Raw genomic sequence first — 17,304 nt, 5'->3', positions numbered from 1 at the left:
ATAAAGCCGGTCTAGCATTGCCTATATATATGTATTGCATATCTTACTGAGTCTGTTGACTCATCGGTTTGCTACCTTGTGTAGGTAAAGGAAAAAGCTAAGCTGGAGGAACAGTGAGCTGGAGCTCGGCAGTGATTGTACATATCGCGGCAGTGCAACCTGGAGGGTTTCAGTCTTTCAATGTTTTGTGTTGTATTTTGTGGTTGCCTGTTATTTGTGAAAACAAAAAAAAATGTGTGTTCAGGGGATTTTTGTATAAGCAATTGTGGTTTTCAATGTGTTTTGTAAATCGGGATCCCGACTTTTATAAATAATTAATTATAATATTTTAAAGTTAACTTTTAAGTTTAGTAAATTTTAAATGTGAGCGTTACAGTTTGGTATTAGAGCCATCAGGTTGTTCATTGAAGACCATCAAGATATGTACAATCAAGGCCAGTGTCGAGCTCAACTCACGGTTCTATAAGCTTTACTTTTTGCAAACTGTTTAAAGATATATTGCATATATGAGTAAATTGAAGTCTTTTAAACCCTAAATGCGGTTTTGAAATTACTTTAACCACTGTCTAACCTACATGGCTTGTGGGTTCGCAGGCTAAGTCCTAACTAATGGACGCCCAACGAAATGTCAGAAGGCAGGGAGAATTGGTTTAGACCGGAGGTGGTCGGGGTGGTAGAAATCCCCAAAACCCCTGTGGACGCGATAGAGGCTGCGGTCGTGCTCCAAGAGGTGGCTAAGAGGATCCACCTCAGGCTTCGGCTGATTGGGAGCAAAGGTTTTCTGAGATGCAAGCCAGAATTGCGCAACAAGAAGATGAGATTCAGAGACTCAGGCGACGGGATGCTCCTGTTAAGCTTCCCCCGCAACCGCCTGCTGTGGTTCCTGCAGCTCATGCGGTGCCAGCAGAATAGCATGTTGCTGGTAATCGTATGGAGCCTTTATATGAGAGATTCAGGAAGTAAGCACCTCAAGTGTTTCTGGGAGGCCCTGATGTACTTAAGGCTGAACAGTGGCTGACTGTTATTGAAAGAATATTGAATTTCATGAGAGTGGTCGGGAATGATAGGGTGGCATGTGCCACGTTTCAATTTCAGGAGGATGCCTTGGTGTGGTGGGAGATGGTATCCCTTAGGGGTGAAAATCGGTCGGTTATGGTCGGTTTTTAAAATTTTATAACCGACCGGTCGGTTACGGTTTTTATTTTACGAAAACCGTAACCGACCATTTAGAAATTATAACTGTATAAAACTGACCGTACGGTTTTTGGCGGTTTTCGGTTTGGCGGTTTTAGGCGGTTTTTGGCGGTTTTGGGCGGTTTTAGGCGGTTTTTGGCGGTTTTGACGGTTTTTTGGTTAAACTATTTTTTTATTTCAAGAACCGAAACCGACCGCTGTGTCAAAAAAACCGAAACCGAAACCGACCGCCAAATTCGGTGATGACGTGGAACCGAAAATTCGGTTACGGTCTGGTCGGTTTGATGGTCGGTTTCGGTTTTTCGGTTTTTATGAACACCCCTAGTATCCCTCACCAAGGATGTTGCTAGAATGACCTGGGAGGAATTTCGGGATTTGTTTAATGCTAAATACTACAATGAGGCGGCCCGCAGTCCAAAGCGGAAAGAGTTTGTTGAGTTGGTACAAGGCGAAGGTATGTCAGTGACTGAATATACAACCAAGTTTGATCGCTAGGCTAAATTGGCCTAAGGGATTGTACCAACGGATTTCAGTAAAAAAGAGAAGTACTTGGCGGGGTTGAATGCCAAGATTAAGCATGATCTGGTTATCACTACAAATGACACCACAACTTATGTGTTAGGCTATTTTTAGCCTATATTTTGGATCAACTTTACGTTCGCTTTTCGTTGTTTTAGGATGGAATTATGCGGGTTTTCTATGTTTTCAGGTTCTTCGGAGTAATGGAGGCCTTGGGATGTAAAAGTGCAGTAAAAGATGAGTGGAGCCAATAAAAACGCCATTTTCAGCTTGACGCACTTCTGGCCGCGGCTAGATCACTATCGCCGCAACCATAACTCGAAGACAGAAACGAGGTTTTTAGAAGCCCCAGTCACCGCGATGAGCATCACCATCGCCGCGGCCATAAAGTCCATTACAGAACCGTGGTTTTTAGGAGCTCATCTGGCCGCGGTGAGAGTCCGTACGACTGAGGGTATTTTTGTCTGACGAACCCTAAAAATTAGATATAAATAGAAAACTGCGATTGGAGATCCAGGGGAAGCGATTTTGAACCCTAAAACACAGCAGAGAGCGGCAGGAAGAGCAGAGTAAATCAAAGTGAAGATCCAGAATCATTCCACCAACAGTTTCTTTCTCTATTCCTCTTTAATTTATTTATGCTGAATATTGTTTTAGGAATGGTTATGGATTTGATTATGAACTAAATTTCCCATTTAGGGAGGATGATGATTGCTGTTTAAAGTTTTTGCCTAGTTAATGCATAATTGCCATTCCTCCATTCTTGATTGTGAAATTATCTTTATTTGTGTTTCATTCCATGTGTAAGCTTGATCACCTTCTGCATGTTCTATGATCTCAATTCAAAATCTGAAAAGTGAGAATTGAGAATGCTAAAATTGGATAATCAATGTTCTATGTGAAACGAGAGTATTTACATGACTTATGTGGCAAGTAGATTATTGCTTAATGCTTATTTCATGTTAGTTTAATTAAGAGATTAATTAGAGAACATGTGATTTAGAACCTAAAAGATCTGAAAAGAGTTAGGTTCATTTATAATCTGTCATTCACTTCAAGAAAAGGATAGCAATTAGACATTAACAATTGGGTAAACAAACAACAGGATTCTCCTCCCTATTATCTCATCTTGCTCAACTTTCACTTGTGTTATTTAAGTTTTCTGAATTACTTTCATTCTTTTTCAATCATAAATACTATTGATTTGCCAAATAGAATTATAAGTATAGTTTAGTAGTAATTAATCCAATTCCCTGTGGTTCGACCTCACTTGCGTGAGTATATTACTTGATTGCGTGCACTTGCGTAGTATTTAATAATTTTCGTAACAAGTTTTTGGCGCCGTTGCCGGGGAATTGTATAAAGATTAATATTACACAAAATTATACTAACTTCTACTTTGGTTTATTTCTCTTGCTAAATTTCTAATCTGTTTCTTGCAATACTGCTTTTATCTATTTCAGGTATTTTGAGTGTATGCGCCGTCAAGGGCAAGGAGTCATATTGCTCGTTGACCCTGAAATAGAGAAGACTTGTAGGAGAAACAGAAGGAACAAAAGGCAAGAGAGAGTTTCAGCACATGCTGAAACACCAAAAATCATGGCTGACAACGCCAATGTTGCACATAATGGAGGAAACAACGGTAATAACGGAGGTGCCGTTGAAGATCAAGCTAATGACCGTAGCTTGAGAGATTATATCCTCCCAACTCTTACGGGGGCTCAGTCATGCATCAGGCACCAACAGTGGATACTAAAAACTTCGAAATCAAGCCGGTCATACTTCAAATGGTGCAGTCTTCAGTCCATTTTGGTGGACTCCCTTCTGAAGATCCCAACCTGCATTTATCAAACTTCATGGAACTATGTGAGACTTTCAAAGTCAATGGAGTTAGTGATGATGCCATCCGTCTGAGATTGTTTCCATTCTCATTGAGAGAACGAGCCCAGAGTTGGTTGAACTCCTTGCCACCAAACTCCATAGCCACATGGAATGACTTGGCAACAAAATTTCTGTCAAAGTTCTTTCCTCCAGCAAAGTTTGGCAAGTTGGGAGGAGAAATCAACAACTTCTGTTAGCAGGATAATGAATCTCTCCATGAGTCTTGGGAGAGGTTTAAGGATCTCATCAGAAAGTGCCCTCATCATGGTATTGAGAAGTGGATGCTGGTTAACAACTTCTACAACGAGCTGGTTGGTAACACTAGAACTCTTATAGATGCTGCAGCTGGTGGAGCATTTATGAGGAAGAGTGCAAATGAGGCTTATGATCTGCTGGAGGAGATGGCCTTAAACAATCAGCAGTGGCCAACTGAAAGAAGTTAAACAAAGAAGGTAGCTGGTGTGCTAGACGTGGATGCCATTGCAAAGCTGACAGCTCAGGTAGAGGCCCTAACAAAGCTGATTGCAGTGCAAGCGAAACAAGCTCAAGTGGTCTGTGAGCTATGTGGAGGTTCTCATCACTTTTTCTGAGTGCCAGGAAGATGTGAATGATTTGCCAATGGATGAAGCAAAAGCCATTGGAAATTATTATCAAAACAACAACTATGTGTTTAATCAAGGAGGTAACCGAAGGAACAATGGGTTCTATCAACAGAGAAATCAGAACCAGACATAGAACCAACAATATACTCAGCAACAAAACTCTAGTGGAAATTCTGGTTTGCAGACAGATTTATTGTTACAATTTATGATAGAAACTAGATCTTCCATTAAAGATTTGCAGACTCAAATGGGGATACTAGCAACTCAGGTAGCAACCCGTCCTCAAGGAAATTTGCCTAGTACAACTGAAGTTAATCCTAAAGAGAACTGCAAGGCAATTACCCTGAGGAGCGGTAAGAAATATGATGGGCATGAGATGGTACAACCAATGGATGAAGAGATTAAGGATCAACCAGCACCAACTCCAACATAACCAGAAAAGAAGGCTACTGATAGTCCTGCACCACAACAACAGTCTCACCAGTCAGTATTGATCATTATGTGAAGATACCTTATCCTCAGAAACTTCGAAAGACCAATCTAGACAAGCAGTTCTCAAAATTTCTAGAGGTCTTTAAAAGACTACACATCAACATTTCTTTTGATGAAGCTTTAGAACAGATGCCCAGTTATGTGAAGTTCATGAAGGAGATTTTGTCCAAAAAGAGAAAAATGGAGTACTATGAGACAGTGGCATTAACTGAGGAGTGTAGCGCCATTCTTCAAAAGAAACTCCCTCCCAAACTCAGAGATCCAGGGAGTTTCACTATTCCTTGTACCATTGGGAGAATTGAAGGAATAAATGTGTTATGTGACTTGGGAGCCAGCATTAACTTGATGCCTTTCTCTGTTTTTAAAAGATTGCAGTTGGGGGAAGCAAAGCCAACCACGGTTACTCTACAATTGGCGGATCGATCACTAGCTCATCCTAGGGGAGTCATTGAGGATGTGTTAGTCAAGGTTGACAAGTTCATCTTTCCAGCGGATTTTATTGTTCTGGATATGGAAGAAGATAACAACGTCCCAATCATTCTTGGGAGACCATTCTTGGCAACTGGCCAAGCTTTGATTGATGTTCAGAAGGGTGAATTAAAGCTGCGAGTCCAAGGAGAAGAAGTGGTTTTTAATGTGTTAAAGGCGATGACATACCCAAAGGCAAGTGAAAACTGTTTCTTCGTTGATTTGATTGATACAATTGTGAGTGAGAAAAAGTTGATAGATGATCCTCTAGAACGGAGTTTAATTGAAGATTATTTGATGGAGCAAGAGGGAAAAGAAGTAATGGGTTATGTTAAATGGCTTGATTCCTATGGGCCATTAAACAGAAAGTATTATGAAGAGTTGGGAGTAGTACCAAAAGAGCTTGTGCCATCTACTGAGAAACCTCTAGTGCTTGAGTTAAAGGTGCTTCCTAGTCATCTACGATATAAGTTCTTGGGAGAGGATAAGAAGCTTCCAGTTATAGTCTCAGCCTCACTTTCTGATGTGGAGACTGATAGATTTCTTAGAGTACTTCGGGCGCACAACAAGGCTATTGCATGGACATTGGGTGATGTAAAGGGAATCAGTCCCTCAACTGTGATGCATCGAATTTTGATGGAAGAAAATGCTAAACCAACAATTGATGCACAACGTAGACTCAATCCACCTATGAAGGAAGTTGTCAAAAAGGAAGTGGTCTAGTGGTTAGATGCTGGAGTGGCCTACCCCATCTCAAATAGTAAATGGGTTAGTCCGGTGCAAGTAGTTCCAAAGAAAGGGGGGATGACAGTAATCAAGAATGAGAAGAATTAGTTGATTCCCACAAGAACAGTTACTGGTTGGACGATTTGTATTGATTATAGAAAACTCAACAAAGTAACCCAGAAAGATCATTTTCCCTTGCCCTTCATTGATCAGATGCTAGATAGATTGGCGGGGCAAGAATATTACTGTTTCCTAGATGGCTACTCTGGATATCATCAAATAGCCATAGCACCTGAAGATCAGGAAAAGACTACTTTCACATGTCCTTATGGTACTTTTGCTTTTAGAAGAATGCCATTTGGATTATGTAACGCTCCTGCTACATTTCAAAGGTGTATGGTGGCTATCTTTTCAGACTTAATTGAATCATGCATTGAGATCTTTATGGATGATTTATCGGTCTTTGGTTCTTCATTCGATCATTGCTTAGAGAATTTGGAGAAGGTGCTGATCAGATGCGAAAAGTCAAACTTGGTTCTAAACTGGGAGAAATGTCACTTTATGGTAACAGAAAGGATAGTTTTGGGGCACAAGATCTCAGAAGCAGGAATTGAGGTGGACAAAGCCAAAGTGTCAACAATAGAGAATTTGTCGCCTCGAGTTTCTGTAAAAGGAGTAAGGAGTTTCTTGGGTCATGCTGGTTTCTACCGAAGATTTATTAAGGAATTCTGAAAGATCTATAAACCATTGTCCAGTTTACTTGTTAATGGCGTTCCTTTTGAGTTTGGAGATGAATGTTTGAAGGCATTCCAAGTTCTTAAAGAGAAATTGATTTCAGCACCAATAGTTACTTCACCAAATTGGGAGTTGCCCTTCGAATTGATGTGTGATGCAAGTGACTATGCAATCAGAGCGGTCTTGGGTCAAAGGGTTGACAGGGTGTTTCACACAATCTACTATGCTAGTAGAACCCTGAATGATGCTCAACTAAATTATGCCACAACGGAGAAAGAGATGTTGGCAATTGTGTTTGCTTGTGATAAGTTCTGATCCTATCTAAGTGGGAATAAGGTTGTAGTCTACACGGATCATTCAGCAATTAAATACCTTATGACCAAGAAGGATGCAAGGCCAAGATTGATTTGGTGGGTACTTCTACTCCAGGAGTTTGACATAGAGATAAAGGACAAAAAGGGAACTGAACATCTGGTAGCAGATCATCTGTCAAGACTAGAGTTGGAAGAGAGCCAGAATACAAAAGAGGTACAAATAAATGAGCAATTTCCTGATGAACAACTCTTTAGTGTGAGGGAAAACCTGATGGTACCGGGGTATGCTGATTATGTCAACTTTTTGGCTGCCAAAATAACTCCTCTTGAGCTTTCTCATCAACAATTAAAGAAGTTCTTTTCTGAGGTGAAACATTACTATTGGCAAGAGCCAATCCTCTACAAGCACTGTGCTGATCAGATAATTAGAAGATGTGTGCCTGTTGTACCCAAAAGTGAGTGTTTTAATATTGATACTCGCAAGTGCACGAATCGTTTCGGAATATAGTGTTCATGTAAGTGCAAGGTCGAACCCATGGGAGTTGACTAACATCAAAAGAAACTATTTCAAACAAAACAAGAATATTCTAACCTAGCTCCAAATATTTGATGGGATTTTGGTTTTGCAAAATAAAATAAAAGACAAGTAACTAAAATACTTAAGATTAAAGATGTAACGCCCTAATGCTAAGGCACGCTATAGTGCTTTTTCAATTATTGTGCAATCTTTGCTAATCAAAGAAATTTCTCGAAAAAACGTGTCAAATTAAAACTTTTGCATTAAATACTAAACTTTGTAATGTAATAAAGTATTACAAATTCCGGGATCCCATTTTCAAACTTTGTAAATTTACTTTTCAAACTATACATTTCAAAATACATAATTTTCAGGTCGCACATCGACTTTCAAAATACAACTCCCAGATGTCCCGAGACCGAACACTCCAGGTCGCGCTGCTTGACATGTACAATCTCACCCGAGCTCAGATTCATTCTTGTTCAGCCTTCGCCTTTCCTTTACCTACACATGGAAGCAGAAACTGTGAGTCAACAAACTCAGTAAGAAATGCATATAACATACCATATAATTTCTGACCTGTAAATAGGCGCCCATACACCTATTTACAGAGCTTAACAGATGAGTATGAGCGTTCAACACTAGGGTACAACCACTATACCACATACACATCGTACCTCACTGTACGAGTGTTGGTAGGGTTTACCCCGAACACTGAGTAACACTGAGTGATGTACCACACACCTTAGCATTTTCCCATGCCCGTGTTGGTATCACTGTATCGTACTCACAACGATAATAATTACTATACCAATGCACTCTATAACTTATTCATACAAGTGTTGGTAGTGTATTACATATTTCAAGCATGCATATACAAACACATATACACACATTCAGATAATCACATCATACATTATACACAGTTCTTACCTGTTTTCTGAACTCAAGTGTGCTGCCCGACCTGAACGGAAATCTCGTGCTAGATGGATGCCCTAATCACAATAATTGTAACACAGATGAGTGACTCGCTAAATCACTTTCCGGGACTTAAACTTGAAACTAAAAGTTTCCCTATCGATAAACCTCATGGAAATACCCTAAATATCTCAAAATTGGGCAAAACTAGGGTTCTGAAAATTCCCCCAACAGGCAGACCGGCAACCGGAAATCCGGTTCTGGGTCACCATCCGGTCGACTAGTTGGTACAGGTCCCCCAGAACCAGAATTCTGGTTCTGTGCTAGGAACCTGAAAAATCTCCCCTTGAACTCAAAATTCAACCAAACTTTACCAAACTTTCCAGGGTACCTATACAATGCATAAACAACTATTTCTAACCAGAATTTCACAGAACAAACCATCAATACTCAACTTGCCATTAAAGACCAAAGCTTTAAACTCTAAACTTAGAATTGCATAAAACCATCAATACTAAATAAAACCAGCTGCAAGAAGTTAAAATCAACTCAATAAGCCCCTAAAATTCGAACCCTAGGCAATTCAAACCTTAACAGCCCCTACTTAACAATTTCATATATTCAAACCAAAGAAAAAGTTTAAAATCACATCTTTAAAGGTTCTAGGGCTTACCTTAGCTGAAACCTCCTTGAATCTTAACATAATCCCAGAAAAACAAGATGAAAACTTTGATCTTTGCCCTTGCTTAGCCCTAGCCGAAAGAGAGAGAGAGAGAGAGAGAGAGAGAGAGAGAGAGAGAGAGAGAGAGAGAGAGAGAGAGAGAGAGTTCAAGAAACAACATTCCCTAAAATTTTCTCTCTCTCTCGACTCCTTGCAGCAAGTGCTGGAGCCATGGCAAAGACAAGAGGTTGAGGGCGTGGGAAAGGAAATCTGATGAAGCCGGTGAAGAAGAAAGGTCCAAATTCTGTTTCTGATGTTAGGAAAACCAAAACAATGGATGCAGTGCTAGGTGTTGCCCCCATAGTTTTCTCTGATGTTGATGATGACGATTCGGTGGACGAAAATGAGGGATTACCTCCGGGCACGTTGGAACGTGATCCTTTGACCCCGAAGTCCTCGCTAAGGTCGATTATGCAACAGGAGGAGATTAGGGTGGATTTTGCTCATTTCTTGGAGGCGTCTGAGCAGTGCTCTGCTAAAATCGCACAAGGTACGATTTCGAATCCCCCTATTCTCAGATCTGGATCTGTTGTTAAAAGTCTTTTTCCTAAGTGCAATAAGGTGAAGATCACTAATGATGACATACAAGAGGAAGTGGATTTTTGGAAACCCTCAATTGTTTGTTATGTCTTAGGAGCTAACCCCCCATTGGCAGTTTTTGAGGGTTTTGTGAGAAGGATGTGGTCTGAGAAGGTTGAGAGAGTTGGATTACTTTCATATGGTATATACATAATTCGGTTTCAGTCCATTGAATATAGAGATGAAGTGCTTAGGGGAGGATATATATTCTTTAACCGTAGGCCTGTTGTGATGAAAGAATGGGAACCATCCATTAATGTGAAAAAAGAAGATATTAGAATGGTACCTATTTGGGTTCATCTTGATGATCTAGAGCTCAAGTATTGGGGAGAGAAGTCATTGTACAAGATTATTGGGCAAGTTGGGAAGCCAATTATGGTGGATGAGGCTACAAAGAATAGAGAGAAGCTAAGTTTCCCAAGAGTTTTGATTGAAGTTGCCATCAAACAAGAGCTGCCTGAGATGATATCTTTTGAAGATGAGAATGGGTGTAATACTTCAGTTGCTATTTCCTATGAATGGAAACCGGTGATTTGTGCTCATTGTGAAGGTTTGGGGCATTTAACTACAGAATGTAGGAAGAAAGAACCCAAGAAGCAGCAATGGGTCCGAAAAGACATTACGCAACAACAAAAGGCAGCAACCGTGAGTCCTGGCAACAATAAAGTGGATGCTGAGGGCTTCCAACAGGTGTCAAATGGTTGGAAAACTAGACCCGAAGCTGCTCCTACTGCTACTATAGTTCGTAACAAGTTTATTACGTTGGGGGGATAATAATGATGTTGACATAGTTGGAAATGTGGGAATTGAGGAAGTGGAGAAAGAAAGGCAATCTTTAGAAGAGGTTAAGAATGGAGGGGGGGGGGGAGGGCCCTCTCTCAACAATGGATAGAATATTAAGTTAGAATGTCCGGGGGATCAATAGCCAACAAAAACAATGTCTAGTCAAGCAATTGATTAGTTCTCAAAAGGTTGGGCTAGTTGGTCTTCTCGAGACAAGAGTTAAGGCTCGGAATTTGGGAGCCTTATACTTAAGAATGTTTTCGGGGTGGTGTTTTACCTCTAATAATGCTTGGCACAAGGGTGGAAGGATAACAGTAAGTTGGAATCCCAATAGTTTCGATGTTAACATCATTAAGTGTACTAGTCAACTCATTCATCTCTTTGTTGAAACCATAGACAAAAAAATTTTCTTGACTTTTGTTTATGGATTTAATGATGAGATTGGGAGGAGGAAGTTATGGGCAGATTTGAGGGAAATAGCTAGTACAGAAGCTTGGGTGGTGCTTGGAGATTTTAATGATATTCTTAATAAGGAAGAAAGAATTGGCACCAAGGTCAAGTATAAGAATTCTTCGGAATTTCGAGATTGTGTTGATGATTGCCACCTTGAGGATGTAAAGTTTGTGGGTAGCTTTTTTACTTGGTGTAATAAGCAGTTAGGAGATGAAAGAATCTATTCAAAAATTGATAGAGTTCTTGCAAATCCTATCTGGCTTGATGAGCATCCGAATGCTGAAGTTGTTTTTCAGAATGAGGGTTTGTTAGATCATTCTCCTGCTGTTCTAGCTGTCTCGGCTTCTCTTATTGGAGGCAAGAAATCGTTCAAAAATTTTAGGATATGGTCTTCGCATCCTGAATACAATAAGCTGATTCGAGATAGGTGGATGGAAAAGGATTGTGGTACAAAAATGTTTCAGATAGTGACCAAGTTAAAAGGGCTGAAACCGAAACTTAAGCAGCTGAATCATCAGTATTTTGCTGATATTCTTGCTGCTCATGCTAAGGCCAAAATGGAGATTGATGATTGCCAAAAGGAGCTACATAAGTGTCCATTGAATGTTGAGTTACAGGTTCGGGAAGCTGCTGCAAGGACTGAGTTTGCTACCATTCAAGCTGCCTATCTTTCTTTTCTCCAACAAAAAGCAAAGATTCTATGGCTCAAAGATGGGACTCCAATTCAGCCTTTTACCACAATAGTATTCGTGCTAGGAGAAGTCAAAATCAAATTTTTTCTATCACAGATTCTAATGGGGTAAGAGTTGATAATCCTCATCAAATTTCCACTTTGTTCTTAGAGTACTATAACCAGATTTTGGGAAGCAAAATGGTGAATAGGAAATCGGTTTTGGAAGGGGTTATGAAGCAAGGCCCGATTTTGTCTAGCCAGCAAGCCGATATGCTAGTTATGCATTACTCAAGAGAGGAAGTCAAGAAAGAAATCTTCGATATTCCTGGAAATAAAGCCCCAGGCCCTGATGGATATTGTAGATTTTTCTTCCAGGATAACTAGGAGTTGGTGGGAGAAGATGTATTTGAAGCCATCACTTCCTTTTTGCATTCTGGGAAACTCCTTAGAGAGGTAAAGAATACGGTTTTGACTCTAGTGCCTAAAAGTAAGTGCCCAAATACTGTTGGTGATTATAGGCCAATAGCTTGCTGTAATGTGTTGTATAAAGCTGCTACCAAGTTGATTTGCTCACGGCTGAAATTGGTATTACCGGATTTGATTTCACGGAATCAGAGTGGTTTCGTGCAGGGGAGGTTCATTGGGCACAATATTATGGTCTGTCAGGACTTAATTAGGCACTATGGAAGGAACACCTCTAAGGCGAATTGTATGATCAAGCTAGACTTACAAAAAGCTTACGATACAGTTGAATGGGACTTTATTGAAGAGATGCTTGTGGCTTTCAAGTTTTCAGCTAGCTTTGTCGAACTCATTATGGTGTGTGTCAGGACTCCAAAGTTCTCCTTGATGTTTAATGGTTCTTTACATGGATACTTTGAATCAAAAAGGGGGCTACGACAAGGTGATCCAATGTCTCCTCTTTTGTTTGTTTTGGGAATGGAATATCTATCTAGAATTATGAGGAAAGTTGGGCTCAAACAGGACTTTAAGTTTCATGAGAGATGTGGAGAATTGAAGCTCAATCACCTCAGCTTTGCAGATGATGTCTTGTTGTTCTGTAATGGAGATTACAAGAGTATATACCTCATGCTACAAGGTCTTGAGCTATTCTCGCAAACATCAGGTTTGAAACCGAATCCTTCCAAAACAGCTGTTTATTGTAATAACATGTGTGATGTGGATGTTCAAAGGATTTTAGATGCTTCTGGCTTCTCTAAACAAGAAGTCCCTTTCAAATACTTGGGTGTTCCCATTTGTCCAAAAAAGCTATCTGCTAAGCAATGTGATCTTTTAGTTGAAAAAATGGTTGGTCGAATTAGAACTTGGAGTTCCAGAAACCTTTCCTTTGCAGGTAGAACTGTGCTTATTAACTCCGTGTTAATGGCTATCCACTCTTACTGGAGTCAAATAATGGTTCTTCCCAAGATCATTATTAAGGATATTGAGGCTATTTGTCGAGGCTTCCTTTGGAGTGGGACTCATCAATTAAAGGGAGTGGCTGCGGTTGCTTGGAGTAAGGTTTGTCATTCTAAATCAGTAGGTGGTTTGGGCTTGAAATCTGTTGGGGATTGGAACATTGCAGCCATGTTTAAATATGTTTGGGCAGTGGCAAAAAAAGAGGACAATCTATGGGTGAAATGGGTTCATTGTGTCTATATTAAAGAGGCTGATTGGTGGCAATACAATGCTAGTGCAAATGATAGTTGGTATTGGAGGAAATTAGTTGCAATTAAGGGCAAAGTCTTGGAGCTTTTTGATGCCAAGGAAAAAGAAGACTGATGTAATAGGTACACAATAGCAACTGGTTAGCATAAACTTGTGCCTGTAGGTGAGAAGAAACATTGGTCATCTGTGGTATGGAGCCGACTTAATTGCCCCAAACATAGTTTCATCTTTTGGCTAACCATTCTGCAGAGATTGAAGACTAAAGACCGAGTAAAGAGCTATAATCCTCACATTGACCCCGGCTGTGTTTTGTGTAATAACAGTGCAGAAGAGAGTGTAGAACATCTCTTTTTTGCTTGCTCTTTTACTCGAGAGTGTTTTGAATTGGTCAAGCAATGGTTGGGCTGGCGGACAAGTGCAAAAACAGTGGATAGAATTGTGATTTGGCTTGGTAAAACAAAGGGCAGCAAGTTCAAAAGAGCAGTTTTTGCTGCTGCTTTTGCCGCATTAATTTACCAAGTTTGGTGCTGCCGTAATGGGAAACTGTGGGAAGGTAAAGAGGGCACTTGTTATGTGATTTTTCAGCAAGTCCAAAGTGTAACAAAGAGTAGAATATCTTGTATATGGCCTAAGAAAGTGTCTAATAGTGATAAAACCTGGTTTGATTCTTTGTAAATGGTTTTGTAAATAGTTTGATTGAGATCCTCTTTTTTTTATTTGAGGGTGCTCTTTGAGTGTACAGTTGTTATTTTGGAGTAATGAAATCAGCTTATTCATAAAAAAAAAAAAAGAGTTCAAGAAACAACTCAATTTCCCTTTTTTTTTCTTTTTAATTTTGCTTTTCTTCAAAGTAATCCCTCATTTCCCAATCAATACTTAAATTAACTAGGTGTCATCACCCATGGCTGCCACCTACTCCCACCAAGGAAAAGACTAAAATACCCTTTAGACTTAAAACTAGGGTATTTCCAAAGCTAGGGGTAAAATGGTCAGTTCCATAACCCCGCTCAATCCCGATAATTAATTTTTTCTAAAATATTTCCCACTATGAAATAAGGTTCTAAACTTACCCATGTGATCAATCTAGCCATCCATCGCATTTTCCGTTGTCGCCGAGCAAAAATTACAAAAATAACATATTACACATATAAGCTAAATAATACCCCTAGAGTTTAATAAAATCTCCAGAATTGAGAAATTAAAACTCTAATATTTATTTCTAAATATTGGGGTCCAGAATTAAATAAATTCACAAATAACAATAAAATAATAAAAATTAGTGCTAATTTCCTTTACTAATTCACATTACTAGAGCGGTCATTAAAAAGATGAGTGAGTATAAAAATAATTTTCAAATAAGATGTGTAAAATAAGATTATTAAGATATTAGAATCCACAAAATGCAAGTTCAATAATATTTATAAGTATATTGATTTCCAAATTCAAATATAGTTGAAATAAATCACACTATATTTTTCAAAATATATTTTCTATTTAAGCACAAGTTTTTTCAAAAAGATAGGATTTTTCTTCACTTATAAAATGTATAATTTCTAAGCACTAAATGTGTTACAATTTAATGAAACTACACAAAATCAAAGAAACTATGTGTAGGCAAAATATAACACTTATATTCTAAGAATTAGATGTAAACAATTTAATGGAAGACATTTAATCAAAGAGTATTATATTTTTGCATCATGAAGAACTAAGTGGAAATATGCTTTAACAATTAAAAATACATGATATTGAAGATGAAAAAGACATAATTTGGTTAGAATAATCCATGAACTTTATAGCACAAATGGGAAATAAACATACAAACATAAACACTATCTAGTTACATTTTGCTTCATCATCATCTTAATAATCTTGAAAAAAAGATTAGAAGCTCATAACTAGATAAAAATTACAAAAGATAAACATACTTGACATGCTCTTAAAAATGTAAAAATGGTAGAAAAAATGGTAAGAAGGAAATGGTAGAAGTATGAAATGTGTGGAGTGAAATGGTGTGAAATGGAGAAGTGTTTAGGGTTGAAGAGGTGTTTAGGAGGGGTGAAGAGATGTCTTTGAAATGGTCTTCCAACACCATATTTATAGGCAAAATTTGAAGGATTAAATTAATCAAAATAAAATAAATAATTTGATAAATTTAATTAGTGTGGGGAAGAGAAGGGATAAATAGAGTATGTGTAAGAGTATTGGAAAAAATAAATGTTTTGTAAGGATGTAAAAGTAGTGAAAGGATAGGGTAAAAATAAAATAGGAATGTTTATTTAGGTGAAATAAATTGAGAAGAGTAAATAGAGCATTTATGTGTAATATGTGGGAGAAAATGCAATTTTTGGTGTTTGTGAATATAATTTTCGGATAAAATAAATCAATTAACACTTCATTTTTTTCTTCTTCTTTTTCTTCTGCAGGTGCCACTTGGCGCGAGCTGGTTCGTTGTGGGGCTGGCAAGCTGGGGACATGGCGCACGCTGGTAGGCTGGGCGCTGACGGAAGTGGACGGGTGGCAGGCGCTGATTAGTGGGGCGCTGACGAGCTGGGTCCCACGCAGAAGGAAGGCTGGCAGGCGGGTCTGGCGCACCACTTGCGCCTGTCTGGAGTGTGGCTCACGCACGCATGGGAGCCGTTGGATCATCTGATCAACGGCATGGATTGGGTCAAAGGGCTGACCGAGAGTGGGCTTCATAAAGACTGATCTGATTTCCTTTTTTAAAATTATGCTTTTGACCCATTTTCTTAAGTTTTTCTTCACTTTAATCCCACATTTCATTCCACAAACACACCTAAAAATACCTAAATTAATTAGAAAACTAAAATAAAATTAAAAATAAATAGCACATAACATATTATAATAATATAATTATAAAAACACACAACAACATATAAAATTACAATAAAGCTAATAAATTCAAAAATAATTAAAAGCTTACTAAATTAATTAAAAACTTAAGAACTAAGCAAATTTTAGTTAAAAAAAATGTGAAAATAACTCTAATTCCTAGAGCTATCACAACCCCAAACTTAAAATTTTGCTAGTCCTCAAGGAAAAGAAAAATTAAAAATACACATTTTTTTAAAAATTTTGGTGATATCCTCAAAAATTGCACATAGAAAATAGCTTATATAAAGTATGAATAAAAATTAAGCTTATCTAATTAATTCAATAGTCAATTTGATTTAAGTTATAAATCTAAAATCTATTCATCAAATTATTATGTTAATTTTGGAAAAATTGTTGTAACAAAATATTTATTTCACATAACAAGATGAATAATTTTTTCAAAATTTAATCTTTAAGCAAAATTGACCCAAGAATTAAACACAAAGCTTAATAAAGATTCATAATTTATAAACTAAAATTAAACTCAATCAAAGTATTATTATAGGAAAAAGGGATATCACCAAAGGTTTTTTTTTTGTTTTTTTTTTTGAATGCATAAATATATATATATATATAGAAAATAAATCTATTTTTTGGGTTTTTTTTTACTAGAAAAACAATAATAAATAATTTTTTTTTGTTTTTTGTTTTATTAAAATATATAATATAACTACTTTAGCATCCAAACAACAATTTCTTTTTAGTGAAAAATACTCTAACATTTATAAGCAAATGAAAGAAATAACCATAGGAACTCACCACCCCAAACTTAATTTATGCACTGTCCTCAATGTATCAAAATACAAATATAAATTGAAAGTTAAAGAGTTGAGAGTTTAGAATGGTCATACTGTTGGGTTTTATGCCCTAAATAAAACCCTTTACAATCTGATTAGTTATCAATATAAGAAATTTGAAGTGATTTATGTTTGCATGAATTTTACATGCTAATGGTTTAATATGTTTATTACATTTACACACAAAATCAGTTAAGTCCAGATCATATGTTAATTCACAATTACAGTATCGTCAACACAGTCGAATGTGATTGTGATTATATGAATCAAAAGACTAAGTCCCTGTTTCATCAGTGTTTTGGATTTACACTAATGTGATAATCAGCGATGATGTGTACTTACACTTGGAGTAAGTGTTATGTTCTTTCC

General features: G+C 37.9%; 1 protein-coding gene and 1 pseudogene across 1 annotated transcript; one reads left to right on the top strand and one right to left on the bottom strand.

The window, feature by feature from the left end:
- Nucleotides 1–3,770: 3,770 nt before the first annotated feature.
- Nucleotides 3,771–3,865, bottom strand: LOC115711791 (small nucleolar RNA R71; annotated as a pseudogene).
- Nucleotides 3,866–10,703: 6,838 nt separating this feature from the next.
- Nucleotides 10,704–15,778, top strand: LOC115710551 (uncharacterized). Its single transcript, XM_061112808.1, has 4 exons — nucleotides 10,704–11,645; nucleotides 11,960–13,280; nucleotides 13,407–13,902; nucleotides 15,670–15,778. The coding sequence occupies exons 1-4, from the start codon at nucleotides 10,704–10,706 to the stop codon at nucleotides 15,776–15,778; spliced, it is 2,868 nt and encodes a 955-aa protein (XP_060968791.1).
- Nucleotides 15,779–17,304: the final 1,526 nt, after the last annotated feature.

This window comes from Cannabis sativa, chromosome 3, assembly GCF_029168945.1.
Source record: "Cannabis sativa cultivar Pink pepper isolate KNU-18-1 chromosome 3, ASM2916894v1, whole genome shotgun sequence".
NCBI classification, from domain to species: Eukaryota; Viridiplantae; Streptophyta; class Magnoliopsida; order Rosales; family Cannabaceae; genus Cannabis; species Cannabis sativa.
The sequence above is the reverse complement of the archived record's forward strand: the minus strand, read 5'-3'. Positions and strand labels throughout refer to the sequence as shown.